Source organism: Ornithorhynchus anatinus, chromosome X5 (genome assembly GCF_004115215.2).
Source record: "Ornithorhynchus anatinus isolate Pmale09 chromosome X5, mOrnAna1.pri.v4, whole genome shotgun sequence".
Taxonomy (NCBI): Eukaryota; Metazoa; Chordata; class Mammalia; order Monotremata; family Ornithorhynchidae; genus Ornithorhynchus; species Ornithorhynchus anatinus.
In genome coordinates, this window is record NC_041753.1 from 31,250,036 (window position 1) to 31,263,990 (window position 13,955).

Genomic DNA, 13,955 nt, shown 5'->3' on the forward strand with positions numbered 1-13,955 from the left:
TCTATGGATACACTATCAGAACAACTGCAGATGGAGAGTGGGGTGTTCTGGGAGAGACGTGTCCATGGTGTCGCCATGGATCGGAGACGATTCGACAGCATCAGGCAAGACAAGACTATGGTAGGTGGCAGGCTATGGAACCAGTTGAGTAAATTGCCAATAGGTCAATTGCGAACTATGTTTCGATAAAGGGCAAATAAACACTGCTACTCATACTTTCAAATAATGCAATTTCATATTAACATTTAAAAAGTAACCTGGTTCTCAAAAATATCTTCTTGCATCTCCTTCCACATTTCTAACTCAAGTGCTGCCTTGTATTCAAGAGTTTCTCTGGGCTTTGGTTGGGTTTCTGGAACAGGAAGTGCCTGAGGAGAAGAAAGTGGCTTCTGGTGAAGAATGGATATGTTCTGAACAAGAATACAGAAAAAATATTAAAATACCAAATGTATCTTAAGAGGCAGGAATCATTTTATTCCTAAAGTGAATTAAAGGAATTCCCTACCTGAGATGAATCAGACACAAAAATTTCCTGCATTTTCACTAAGCCATAATCTTCTAGAGTCACAGTATATGAAAGATCAGCTATCTTCTTATTGGTCCTATAAATTCAAAAATAAAATAATTATTCTACATTTCACAATAACTTCTTGATTTAGTCTTCACATCAACAGTTTTAATGTGAACTATTTAAAAATGATCACATATAATGGGCCCCGGTCATACCTTTGACTACTAATGCCAAAATGAATGATTAACATTGCTAGGTACAGTAAAAGGTATTACACAAACACCCAAAATTAAACACAGAAGCCGCTCTCTATTTTCAAAAAGTTCTCAAGACTTTAAGCCTACTTCTACACTCGCTCTCCTCCCAACTTTGCCACAATAATTGCTCCTCAGAGGCTCAACTCTGGCTCCTTAACTCTTTTCAAATACCACCATGAGAAAATATTCTCCATTTCCCATGCTTTCTCTGGAGTCATGATTGTCCATTCTCGACTATCTAGACTGGTAAATTCAGCAGGTGTAGACTGAGTTTGTGTGTGTATACAGAGACCCTGGTTTTCTGCATTTTTTTCCAAAATAAACAATTTCTGGGATTTTTTTTTTTCCATGAGATAGAGGGTGTGTAGACAAAATCCCTGAGAATTTGAAATTTACAAGCAAACTACGGAAAGCTATGGTCTCCTTTCCCTACAAAAACTAACTGCCACCTAGACACTGAAGTGCAGTTCTATTCTGGGTGATGATGTGATGATTTTTCAAAAATTCATCCCTTTCCCTTTAAAAGAGACGGAAGGAGGCTTGCACTGAAAGCTTAAATGTTGACATTTTCTGTAAATTAAGTGAAATGGTAACTAGGAACAGGACTAGTGAAAGAGTACTTGTATTCCCCAAAACTTCACTTTAAAAAGAAGTCTGATTCTTTAGTTGTCCTCCAGGGGAGATTGGGATGAGCCAATTTCCTTTGAGACTACAGCAAAGGCATGCCATCTAAGGAAAATCATTGGCTGTAGAAGGTATAACCTACTCACCATGCCTCACTTTCTCCACTCTCACAGCCAACCCGTTGCTCACTCCCTCCTTCTTGCCTGGAACACCCCTTGCCTGCCTCCCCTTTCCCATCTGGCAGACTACTATTCTCCCCGTCTTTAAAGCTCTACTAAAATCACATCTTCTCCAGGAAGCTTTCTCTGACTAGTCTCTCATCTCCCCATCTTATTTTCCTTTCCAATGCATCACCCAGGCATTTGAGTCTGTACACTCTAAGCACTTAGGCATTCACCCTAAAGCACTTAAGTACTTGGCTTTCCAGCTGCTATTCAGTTCATTCAATCAATCGTGTTTATTGAGAGCTTACTATGTGCAGAGCACTGTATTCGGTTGCTTCCCCTACCTGTAATTTATTTTAATGCCTGTCCCCCCAGCTAGATTGTAAGCGTCTTGAAGGCAGGGATCAGGTGTACTTGCTTTATAGTGTTTAGACCGTGTTCTGCCCACAGTAAAAACTCAATACCACTGACTGAAGAGATGAGAGATGGTAATGGCAGTAAGAAGAAGGTCCTCTTTCCCATACTTTAAATTCACCCATACAAAAGTTGCTGCTGCAAACAGGGACAAAACAAGTTCCCTGTAGGCCCTGGGGAAGAGTTCTGAGTTGGGGCCCCTCCCTTTGCTGTCACTGTGCCATCTCGTGATATATGACGGGGTCTTAAAGCCCTCTGGGGACTGTTCACCCCAGCAGGGCTTAGCATATCTGCACTGGGGGCCCCTCGATGGCAATATTCCAGGCCCAAATGGGCAGTCCAGGGCTCGATCTCCCCACAGCCTGCAGGTTCCCCGGAAGGACATGGGGTCAATGAGGGACTCCACCGCACTCAGCGACCCTGTACCACTCTACTCCTGCCGGGAAATCAAACCCAATTTCAGCTTTTTGAAATTAGGAATGCTTTTAAGCCAGTTAGCGGACGTGCTTGCCTAATTTCTTAATGAAATAGAGTGCCCTGCTGTAAAGCAACACTTCACAGAACCGCTACATTATGGCAGTAAACATTTTCAGAGGACTGCCTTTCTGCTCGTAAAGGGAGGAAAAGATGTTACCACTAATTTACACTTCAGTAGGTAAGAGACAAAAATCAAATGAGATGGCAAATAACAACTAAAAATGACAAGGACAGTAACCTCAGTGACACAACGGTAGAGCTTGCTGCCCCATGGCCAGTAAGAAAAGGTAAAAAGACAAAGCTCTCACAATGATACTAATACTACTAATAATTATGATAATGATGGTATTTGTTAAGCGCCTACTGTGTGTCAAGCACTGGGGCAGATACAGGTTTATCAGGTTGGACACGGTCCCTGTCCCACATGGGGTTCACAGTCCTTATCCCCACTTTACTGGTGAGGTAACTGAGGCCCCGAGAAGTTAAGTGACTAGCCCAAGGTCACACAGCAGACAAGAGGCAGAGCAGGGATTAGAACCTAGGTCCTTCTGACTCCTGGGCCCGTGCTCTAGTCACTAGGCCATGTTCCCCATCCCAGAAGGTGTATGGGCAGTAAAAGGGGTTTGGAGAGGGGAAGTGGGGCTGGGGCTCCTAGGAAATGTAATCCCTCAGCTCGAGCCTTGCAATTTAGGAGGGCCTGTGTGCAATGCCCAAATTTGCTGCCCCTTAATATTTACCATCCTAAGTCTGGGTCTAGATTGTTTTCTACATGTCATGTGCCTCCCTACCTATTAATCAAAAGTTCAATTGAGGGTAAATTTTTAGAATAAAGATTAGAAACAAGGTTACCTATTCACATAAATCCCCGTTCTAAAAACATCAGAAGAGACCTTCATTTATCTAGCTGAGTGCCGACAAACAAAAATGTAGTTTCTTGTGCCTTAGTTTTATTTCTCTTGCTAAAATGTGCTCAACTAGACAAGTAAATTAAAGAAAAATTGAAGAAAAAATGATTCCTTATAAAACACAAAATTAACTGGAACCTCCGATATCCTCCAAATGGACAATTTGAGACAGACATTTAAATCTTAGTTTTTCCAAAACTGCCAATTTCCCCTAGGGAAGGCTATAAAATAAGTGAATTGCATACATTTGAATAAAACCAAAATTTATACAAATGCATGACAAGTTAGAAAATGTACTTTCTGTAAATATCCAAAACCACTTATTCTCCAAGACTGAATGAAATTCAGTCAATTACATTTTTGAAAGTTCCACCCAGTGGTTAACAGTTTTGCAACATTCAAGGGTTTTAAAAGTGAAGTTAATAATAATGTTGGTATTCGTTAAACGCTTACTATGTGCCGAGCACTGTTCTAAGCGCTGGGGTATACACAGGGGAATCAGGTTGTCCCACGTGGGGCTCACAGTCTTAATCCCCATTTTACAGATGAGGTAACTGAGGCACCGAGAAGTGAAGTGACTTGCCCAAAGTCACACAGCTGACAAGTGGCCGAGCTGGGATTTGAACCCATGACCTCTGACTCCAAAGCCCGTGCTGTTTCCACTGAAAGTTGCACATAATTTTGATGTGATAGGATGGAAAGGGACTTGCACTTCACATGAATTTATAGTGGGCAGAGTAAGAGTTAAAATTCTGTGCTTGAACATGGTTATCAACACCCATGTAAACTGTAAACTCCGTATGGGCAGGTATCACATCTACCAACTCTATTATAATTATACTTCCCCAAGCGCTTAGGACACTGCTCTGCACACAGGAAGCTGAGATTCAATAATTAATAGTGGTCTTTGTTAAGTGCTTACTATGTGCCAAGCACAGGGGCAGATACATTAACATCCAATCAGACACAGCCTCTGTCCCACGTGAGGCTCACCGGGCTTGGGAATCAGAGGACGTGGGTTCTAATCCCACCTCCACCACTTGTCTGCTGTGTGATCTTGGGCAAGCCACTTCACTTAGAGGTCAAGGGTTTGAATTCCGGCTCTGCCACTTGTCAGCTGTGTGACTGTGGGCAAGTCCCTTAACTTCTCTGTGCTTCAGTTACCTCATCTGTAAAATGGGGATTAACTGTGAGCCTCACGTGGGACAACCCGATTACTCTGTATCTCCCCCCAGCGCTTAGAACAGTGCTCTGCACATAGTAAGCGCTTAAATACCAGCATTATTCTCTGTGCCTCAGTTACCTCATCTGTAAAATGGGGATTAATACTGTGAGCCCCAGGTGAGACAACTTGATTACCTTGTATCTACCCCAGCGCTTGGAACATTGTTGGCATATAGTAAGCTCTTAACAAATACCAGAATTATTATTTATCTTCTAAATCTGTGATAAATGCAGGTGTATTAACATACTTGACAAAGTACCAAATTGATCAAACAGAGCAACAATATTATGAATCAATAAACTGGTTTTTGTAGAACAGGAGAAGATGGGAAGAAAAGAAAAAGGAAAAACATATGTACAAATGCACAAAATGCAATTAAGAGCCATATCAGAGGTGTATTTTTGTTTAAAAAAAAAAAATGCATTACCCTTGTGCTGCTGTAACCGACACTCTTTCACTGTATGTCTGACGCCAACACTGCTCACCATTAGTCCCTAAGAAACGGGTTTTTTCCAAAGTTAAAACAGTTGAAAGTTGGAGCCTGGCAATTCCTAGTAAAAGATCTTTAGCCATCTTGTCTTTATGCCATAATTCCACCAGCAGTGGTAATCTAAAACAGGAAGGGAGGGAGACGAGAAAGAAAGGTTTCAGAAAGTCCAGGCATCGATGCAGAAAAGGCAGACCTTTCTCCACTCGGATCAGTATGTTTTATATCGAGAGGGAAAGCATATTTTCACTCACAACAGATGGGCATTAGTGTTATTCCCTTGTTGCCCTACTGCACATCCCCCTGTAGAGATAATGGTCAGTTTCCCTCTACTTTTCCTCTTACAACACATCATTTATGCATTGAAATGGTCCTGGAGTGGTCAAAGAATCTCTGAGAGACAACTTCATCTACTGCCACCAAACTGAGACAGGAAGGGAGAAAGCGGGTTTTACTGCCCTCACATTTTGGCTATTGTAAACAGAGTCAAAAGTGTCTCTGAGTAAATCTGTGGCTGAGTTTGAAACAGATCTTAGGTCTGTTGCTTGCATTATCTCGCTCACCAAGTCAAAGACGGCACACCTCTTCATATTCAAAGCCCACCTGAAATCCAACCTTCTTCAACAAGCTTTTCCTGATTAATTTCAAGCACCCCAAGGTACATGAACCCATCAAGCATCCACACCCGATCTCAGCGTTTCTATATGTTTATTCAGTAGTACTTGTAATTATTCATTTTAATTACTCAATTTGATGCTGCTTCTATGTCTGTCTCCCCCATTCGAGGGTAAGCGCCTTGTGGGTAGGGAAACCTGTCATTTGTTTGGTACTTTCCGACTGCTGAGTACATTGCTGTGTACCCAGTGAGCACTCAATAAATGCTACTATTTCTCCGAGAACATCAGCCCTCTCTCCACTCTTGTAGCTCATGCTGAGTGTTTGACCTGAGCTGCTTCGATTGTCCCTTACTGGCTTATCCTATAGGTGAAGAACTTTGGAAAAGTTTTTGTGTGTGCCTCTCCAGACATCGTGATTGCAAGCTACTTAAGGCATGGATCACATCAGTTAATTTTCTTTGTATTTTCCCTAGTGCCTAGTACAATGTTTGACTACAATGCTACAATGTTAATTGTACAATGCTACAATGTTAATGTTAATTGTAGCATACTCAATGAATCAAGGTGATCATTTTTTTCCTCTTATGCATTTTAATTCCGAATTGAAAAGACATTTAAGCTGAATTCAAAGATGACACTTGTGACTGTGAGATCTGATCAATGTGTGTAGCTGTGGCTGATACCACCAATGTATAACTAATAATCCCATCCACATTTTATAAATGCAGACACCCTACCTGAAGAAAGTCTCTCGCAGTTGATGAGGCAGGGTTGCAAAATCAAATGCACAGTAAGACTGGGGAAGAAACACTTCCATGTTCTTTCTAATTTCCACAGGAGGGCTCGTCATAATAGGAGAGGCACTTCCAAAGAATGGATATGAATACCTAGGGAGCATAAAAATGTAGCAGATTTAATTTTTGTGGGACACCATCACATAACAGAAAATGTAATTAGAACAACATTAAAATTAAATGAGACTCCAACTGAGAAAAAGAAAGGGCAATGAGGCTAATCATATATATGTTCTGTTTTTACAGTTATCACCTCACTTCAGGATATTAATAGATGCTAATTTATTCAGAGTGATAAGAAAAACATTTAAAACTGCGTGTGTTTACAAAGCAGTTAGAATATACACACGCCAGTGTTTTCACCTAACAATCTGAAGAGGATTAGATAGGAAAAATAGTCCAGTGTTGTAAATTCTTTGAGGAACATTAATAGTTATGTGAAAAATAAGGTCTTTATTTTACAGTAAAGGAAATGGCAATAGCAATGCCTGTATGTTCAGAGAACTAGTTCTCCCATGCACTTTCCAGGCACAGCATGCTCTCCAAGTCCCTGGCTTAATACTGGGAAGGTTGAGATGAGGAAATAGATGCTGGGAGATCTTACCCAAATGACACACCAAAATAGGAGGAGATTCATGCAGAGAGTTTAAGCCTTCTGATTCTACCTTCCAGAGATCCCCTGTCCCTCTGACACCTAGTTTATTCCTAAGGACTATGTGGGCCCTATCCCAACACACTTAGAAAAGGAGTTTCATTTCCGCCTAGAATTTGACCATGAGCTAAGGATACGGGGCTTTTCCAATGCCCTTTTGGCTTAATTTATAAAGCCTCACCTCAGAAATTCCTTGTCTTTCATTCTAGAGGAAGAGTGCTAGGCTAGGTAAAAGATTTTCAAATGGCCATTGGATTGCTGAACTCTACACCATGAAATTTATGTCAAAACTCACTTGTGGCAAGTACCATGCATCTACTCGATACAAATACTTCATAATACCTACTGCATCCTTCCTTTTCACTATTACTTTTTTAAAAAAATCCACTACTGATAATTACATACTAATAATTTTGCATTTCAGTCATTTATCCACTGTTTTTAATATGAATGGGAAATACATTTTTTTAAATGGTATTTGTTTAGCACTTACTATGTGCCAGGCACTGTACAAATCACTGGGGTAGGTACAGGTTAATCAGATTGGACACAGTTCATGCCCTATATGTGGCTCACAATCTTAATCCCCATTTTACAGATGAAGGGACTGAGGTACAGAGAAATTAGGTGAGTTGCCCAAGGTCACAGAGCAGGTAAGTGGCAAAGTCAGGATTAGACCACAGGTCCTTCTAACTCCCAGGCCCATGCACTTTCCACTAGGCCATGCTGCTTTCCAATCTTCCTAATATTTATTGGTAGAATTTGGAAAAGTAAGGCCAATCTAAAGTCACAATGTTCCAAAAATCATATGAATTCGCCACCCCCCACCTATGATTTTTATTAAATATTTCATCGAAAGAAATTATCACTTAATTTCCACCACTGGAATCAATAGGAAGAGTGTGCTTCTGATGATGATGATATTTTGATGACCCCAGTCTAGAATAGGGTCATTTTGATACTCTTCAAGTGGCATCAAACACCACTCAACACCTTTCTGGTGATACTTAAAGGGGATTTTCCTTGCCAGACCATTTGGTGCTGGAGACAAAGACATGCAGGGCCCTTTAAAACACCCCGAAGTCAGAAGCCACGCCGCGTCCGACAACAGTGGACCCCATACTGTTCCTATACACAGAGGAAGTCGGGTCAAATGCCCTGACCCATCCTTGTTTCACACTCAAAAGAAAAAAAAAATTGCTGGTCTCCCTTTGCCTTAAAGCTGTTTAACACATACACTAATGAAAGCACACCTTAAAATACAATTGACAGGAAATCCAACTTCTAAATCACAGATGCTCCGTAAGTCTATCGAAAAGCAAAAATGATGTGACGAGGCTGGAATGGCAATTTTATGTCCTGAAGTTGATTCAGTTGCATGGGATGCTGCCCCAGGGTGGGCCTGAGAATCAGGTGCAGGAGGGTTCTTGGCTGAAATAAACACAACAATAAACCGTAAAAATAATTTGAACTAGAACTTTTCTCCACAGGGGCAACCTATTTCCTGACCATTACCTCAATTAACCATGGGAGCAGGGAAAGTAAGTTATTCTTATCCAGTTTACAGAGGAGGAAACACAGAGAGGTTAAGAGAGTGGCCCTAAGTCACAGTTAAAGATGGAATCAAATGAGAAACCACCTTGACTGCCCAAAGTAATGGTATCAAGTCTAGCCAACCAATTTTTCCCAGGGCATATGATACTCCCCAAGAGTTCGTTAGGTACCTTCTGGAAACTGTATTCATGGTTTCAGGCCAGCCAGATCCCTTCAGCTTCCAAAAATGTGGAGTTTAGCTCAGCAATCAAAAATATTATTAAAAATGTGTTGTGAACAGGAAGGTACAAGCTTAAGAACAAATGTGAGTGGTCATTTCACATATGTTTAACTTCTGCAGCCCCAAATCTCACATCAACAATTTCATAACACCTAAGAACTTTAGTACTTGCAATACCCCTTAGCACTTATGTTTATATCCTATAGACTGGCATAGCGGAAAGAGCAAGGGCCTGGGAGTCAGAAGGTCATGGGTTCTAATCCCAGATTCGCCACTTGTCTACTGTGTGACCTTGGTCAAGTCACTTCACTTCTCTGTGCCTCAGTTACCTTATCTGTAAAATGGGGGTGAAGACTGTGAGTCTTGTACAGGACAGGGACTGTGTCCAATCCAATTTGCTTGTACCCACCCCAGCGTTTAGTACAGTGCCTGGCATATAGTAAGCCATACCATACAAATACCATAATTATTATTATTATTATTCCTATCTTTAAGGTACTTTAGTGACTGTCTCCCCCACTAAATTGGAAACTCCTTGAAGGGAGAAATTGTGTCTACTCAATCACAGTAAGCGCTCAATAAATACGACTGAATGAATCACTGGTGTTTATTGAGCATTTAATGTGTGCAGAGAACTGTACTAAGCACTTGGGAGAGGACACTACAGCAGAGTCAGTAGACATGTTCCCTGCCCACAGGGAGAAGCAGCATAGCCTAGTGGATAGAGCACGGGCCTGGGAATCAGTAGGACCTGGATTCTAATATCGGCTCTTCCATTTGTCTGCTGTGACCTTGGGCAAGTCACTTAACTTCTCTGGGCCTCATTTACCTCATCTGTAAAATGAGGATGAAAACCGTGAGCCCCATGTGGGCCATGGACTGTGTCCAACCTGATTAGCTTGTATCTACCCCAGTGTTTACTACAGTACCTGGCACATGGTAAGCACTTAAATTCCATGAAAAAAGGAACTTACAGTCTGTAAGAGCAACAGACATTAAAATAAATTACGGATAGGTAGGTAAGTGCTGTGGGGCTGAGGGTGGAGTGAATACCAAGTGCTCAAAGGGTATCAATCCAAGTGCCAGGTGCACACAGATGGGAGAGGTTGCAGGGGAATTGAGGGTTTGGTCAGGGAAGGTCTCTTGATGGAGATGTGATTTCTAATAAGGCTTTGAAGGAGGGGAGAGTCGCGGTCTGCCATATATGAAGGGGTGAGGGTGGGGGAAAGGAGGGTGGGCCAAAGGGAGGATTCTCCCAGGTGTTTAGTACGGCGCTGAACAAACACTTAGAGCTCACTACTATTGACTGATTGCTCTGCACATAGTAGAAGCTCAATCACTACTAGTGATTGACTGAAAACCAGAGGAGTAAGATTAAATCTCAATTCTTAATTGCAAAAATGATATCCCAAGAAGTGGTTTCAGTGACTCTTACTATACATATATATACATAAACATATCTATTCTCTGACTAGGTTTAACAGTATGTCTTTGTCCGACACCTTTTCCTCTCAAACCCTGATTTCTGGTAACGTTTCATCTCTGACCAGCTCTGTATTTCTTCCTTGCCTCCCTCACATCAGCCCCCTCACTTCCCCTTTCATTTATTTTTCAGTTGATCTATCCTCAGCTTCCCTCCCCTCCTCAAGGACGTATGAGAGGAGGAGCTCCACTGTATTCAGTTCCCTTCCCCTGGTCCTTTTCAGTGGTTCGTCTAACCTTTCTTTTCCCTTTGCCGCCTCTCGCTTAGCCAGAACTTTCTTTGAAGGACTGGCACTGACCAGTAACTGCTTAGAATCAGAGGTAGGGAGGGGCATGCTCCTCTGGTGCTCAAAGGCTACACCCCCTATACATGTACTTGAATCTAGTTTGGAATTCAGAGCTCAGGAAATTGCATTAGAATGCCGGCCAGCATTTCATGCCCAGAAATAACTCTTCAAATAAAGAGTTCTAAGGATTATTCCTAGTTCCAATGCTTTGAAATTATTTTGCTTTTTCAAACCACTACAAACCTCAAAAGCCTTCACGATTTAAAATTTCCCTTTATTAGGTCCCGTGTATCAACTGCCCTTAAAAACAAAATTCAACCAACTAAACTAAATACATTACTAAAAATGTAGATGGATCGAAAACATCTATACATATTAAAAAAAAAAACTAAGATGAGCCAGGGAAACCTGTCTGAATGGCTGCTTCTGAACTTTCAGATTGGCTCCCACAGCTCCCAGGAGGCAGTTTCAGTCCGTCAACTGGCTGGCAGGGACCTAGGACTGTGGGAGAGAAGAGGGGCAGGTTGAGGACACGCTCTGTACCCCAAATGTGGCTTACCTCCATTGCCGTTCTTGGCCCCCCATAACAGAAGGACAGAGGGGAAGGATCATAGATCTGCAGTCTTCTCCCTCCCATCCTGTTGCTTCTATTGTAGTTCTACCTCTGCAGAAGCAGGACTGAGGGGAAATGTCAGAGATTCTGGGTTCCCATGAGGTGGAAGCGGAATAAGTGACAGGGAAAGGCAAATGGGACAGAAGGCAGAGAGAGAAAAGATGAAAACAGAAAAATCTAGATAAGGGAGGGCCAGACAGAGTGAGCACAGGAGGTGATGATGGGCAGAAGGAACAAGACTCCAAGGTAGGTAAGTGAACAGAAGGTGGACCCAGAGTAAGACATAGAGTAAGACAGAGAGGAACAGTGAGTAGCAAAGATTGAGAAAGGGAAGAGAGAAGAGGTGAGAAGAGGTGCCAGAAGATAGTATGAGAGACAGGAGTACAACAGGAAAAAAGACATAGAGACAGGGTGGAGGAAAGACTAAACTAGAAGAGTCCAGAGGTATAAAGGGAGATGATAGGGAAGTGTGTTTGAGGAGAGGGGAAATGAGAGAGGGAGGGAGAAAAAGAAAACATGGCTCTACATATTTCAGGCAAAACACCAGTATTTCCACTAGTGCATGCAATGAATACCTATATTAAAAGGCAGCCATACCCTTATGATTTGGTTTTGTACCTTTGTCACACTGTAGACTTTCCACTTCACTTTCTGTTGCATCATCTTTAACAGGTGGTGAACAGTCATCCTGAGGTGAAAGAGGAGACACACTCGGAGCTCGCTGCTCAGAATCTACTAGGTTTTCCACTGTGGCTGTTGATACTCTTTTATTTGCAGGCTCTGAATCATGAAATACAACTACAGGCTAAACAAAATAATTTTGGATTTTAGATAAAAAAACACTTCGCAGTTAAAATGTCTTCACATTTACAAAATGTATCCATCAGTACTATTTACTGAGCGAGCACCTGTGTGCAGAGAAATGTATTTAATACTTGGGAAAGTACAACAGAATCCCTGTCAGTTATGTTCCTGCTGGGACACTGAGTACAATAAGTGAGTAGATGGGAAGTGGTACAGCACTCTGTACATGCAAAAGATTTTTATATGGAGAACACTATTTTCCCCTCCTTCTAGACTGAGAGCCCGCTGTTGGTTACGGATTGTCTCTATTTGTTGCCAAATTGTACTTTCCAAACGCTTAGTACAGTGCTCTGCACACAGAAGCACTCAATAAATATGATTAAATTAGTGAATGAAAGTATTTTTTCAATAATACTTATTAAGCGCTTCCTACACACCAGACACTGTATTAAGTACTGAGGTAGATACAAGGTTGGATCCAGTCCATATCCCACATGGGGCTCACATTCTTAATCCCCATTTTACAGATGAGGTAATTGAGGCACAGAGAAGTTAAGTGACTTGCCCAAGGTCACTCAGCAGACAAGTGGCGGAGCCCTTCTGCGTCGCCCTGACTTGCTCCCTTTGCTCCTCCCCTCTCGCAGCCCCACAGCACTTATGTATACATCTGTCATTTTATTTATTTGTACTGATGTCTGTCTCCCCCCACTAGACTGTGAGCTCATTGTGGGCAGGGACTGTCACACTCTTTATTGTTGTACTGTACTTTCTCAAGCACTTAGAACAGTGCTCTGCACACAGTGTTTAATAAATATGATTGAAAGAATGAACGGAGGTCTTTCTGACTCCCAAACTCGTGTTCTGTCCACTAAGCCAAACTGCTTCTCATTGCAGTGTGGCAAAACTATGCCATAGTTCCAACATGTGCCGCAGTGCCACAACCCAGTAAGCGGTTGCCTTGGTAGCCACTGTGGTCTTTTGGGGCCCACGTTAGCCAGCTACTTTTCCAGGGTTCCTCCTAGGCCCGTCCACCTCACAGTACCACCCTAAATGGTTCTTCCATCAGCACCACTGATGGCACAGCCCTGGGAGACATTCTGCTACTTGAAGAGCTGGGGCTCAAATCCAGCTCACCCAATTCCCAGACCCTACTTCATTCCATTGGACCCACAGCAGGGCTGCTCATCCAATAGGAAGCACTTAATAAATACCCACCCCTGTCCCACCCCTTCAATAATTCACCCCCAAATTAGCTCTGACACTCAAAATGAAAAGTGGGTCTGGAGTAGTCCACCTTCACATTGCAGCTGGTTCTGGAGTGGAGTCTAATTGCAATAGATATACAACAAGACACAAATACATTTTGAAGGAACACAGTGATTATATTATTGCGTACAGGCATGCACACAAGCTATTTCCTTCCTTCCTTCTGGTCTGTAAATTATTTTGGTGCCTGCCTTCCCTGATAGATTGTAAGTTCCTTACAATTTATCAAAAGCAGGGATCATGCATACGAATTCTAATGTAGTCACCCAAGTATTTAGTCCAGTGTGGCCTAATGGGCCTAGGAGTCAAGAGCTCTGGGTTCCTGTCCTGATTGCACCACTGGCCTGTTGTGTGACCTTGGGCAAGCCACTTCACTTCTCTGAGCCTCGGTTTCCTCATTTGTAAAATAAGGATAAGATACCTTCTTTCTGTCCTTAGACTGTGGGACAGAGACTGTGTCCGATTTGATTACCTATTATCTGCCCCAACGTTGAGCACAGTGCTTGGACACACAGGAAGTGCTTAATAAATACCATACTCATTATTACCAGGGTCTAAGCACAGTTAAGGGCTCAATAAATACTACCAATTGATTGACTGTA

The 13,955-nt window shown here is 42.2% G+C and overlaps 1 protein-coding gene across 4 annotated transcripts in view; it reads right to left on the bottom strand.

Annotated features, from left to right (window-relative positions):
* Nucleotides 1-13,955, bottom strand: part of CEP120 (centrosomal protein 120) — a 70,630-nt gene that overhangs the window by 39,236 nt on the left and 17,439 nt on the right. For 3 of the 4 annotated variants that reach the window (XM_029055939.2, XM_029055940.2, XM_029055937.2), the window contains 7 exons: nt 11,902-12,088; nt 11,079-11,171; nt 8,381-8,558; nt 6,419-6,568; nt 5,005-5,187; nt 506-602; nt 258-410 (listed from right to left, as the gene is read on the bottom strand). In XM_029055939.2, coding sequence (XP_028911772.1) covers nt 258-410; nt 506-602; nt 5,005-5,187; nt 6,419-6,568; nt 8,381-8,558; nt 11,079-11,171; nt 11,902-12,088 — 1,041 coding nt within the window. The remainder of the gene's footprint in view (nt 1-257; nt 411-505; nt 603-5,004; nt 5,188-6,418; nt 6,569-8,380; nt 8,559-11,078; nt 11,172-11,901; nt 12,089-13,955) is intronic. The other variant, XM_029055938.2, reaches the window with a different exon arrangement.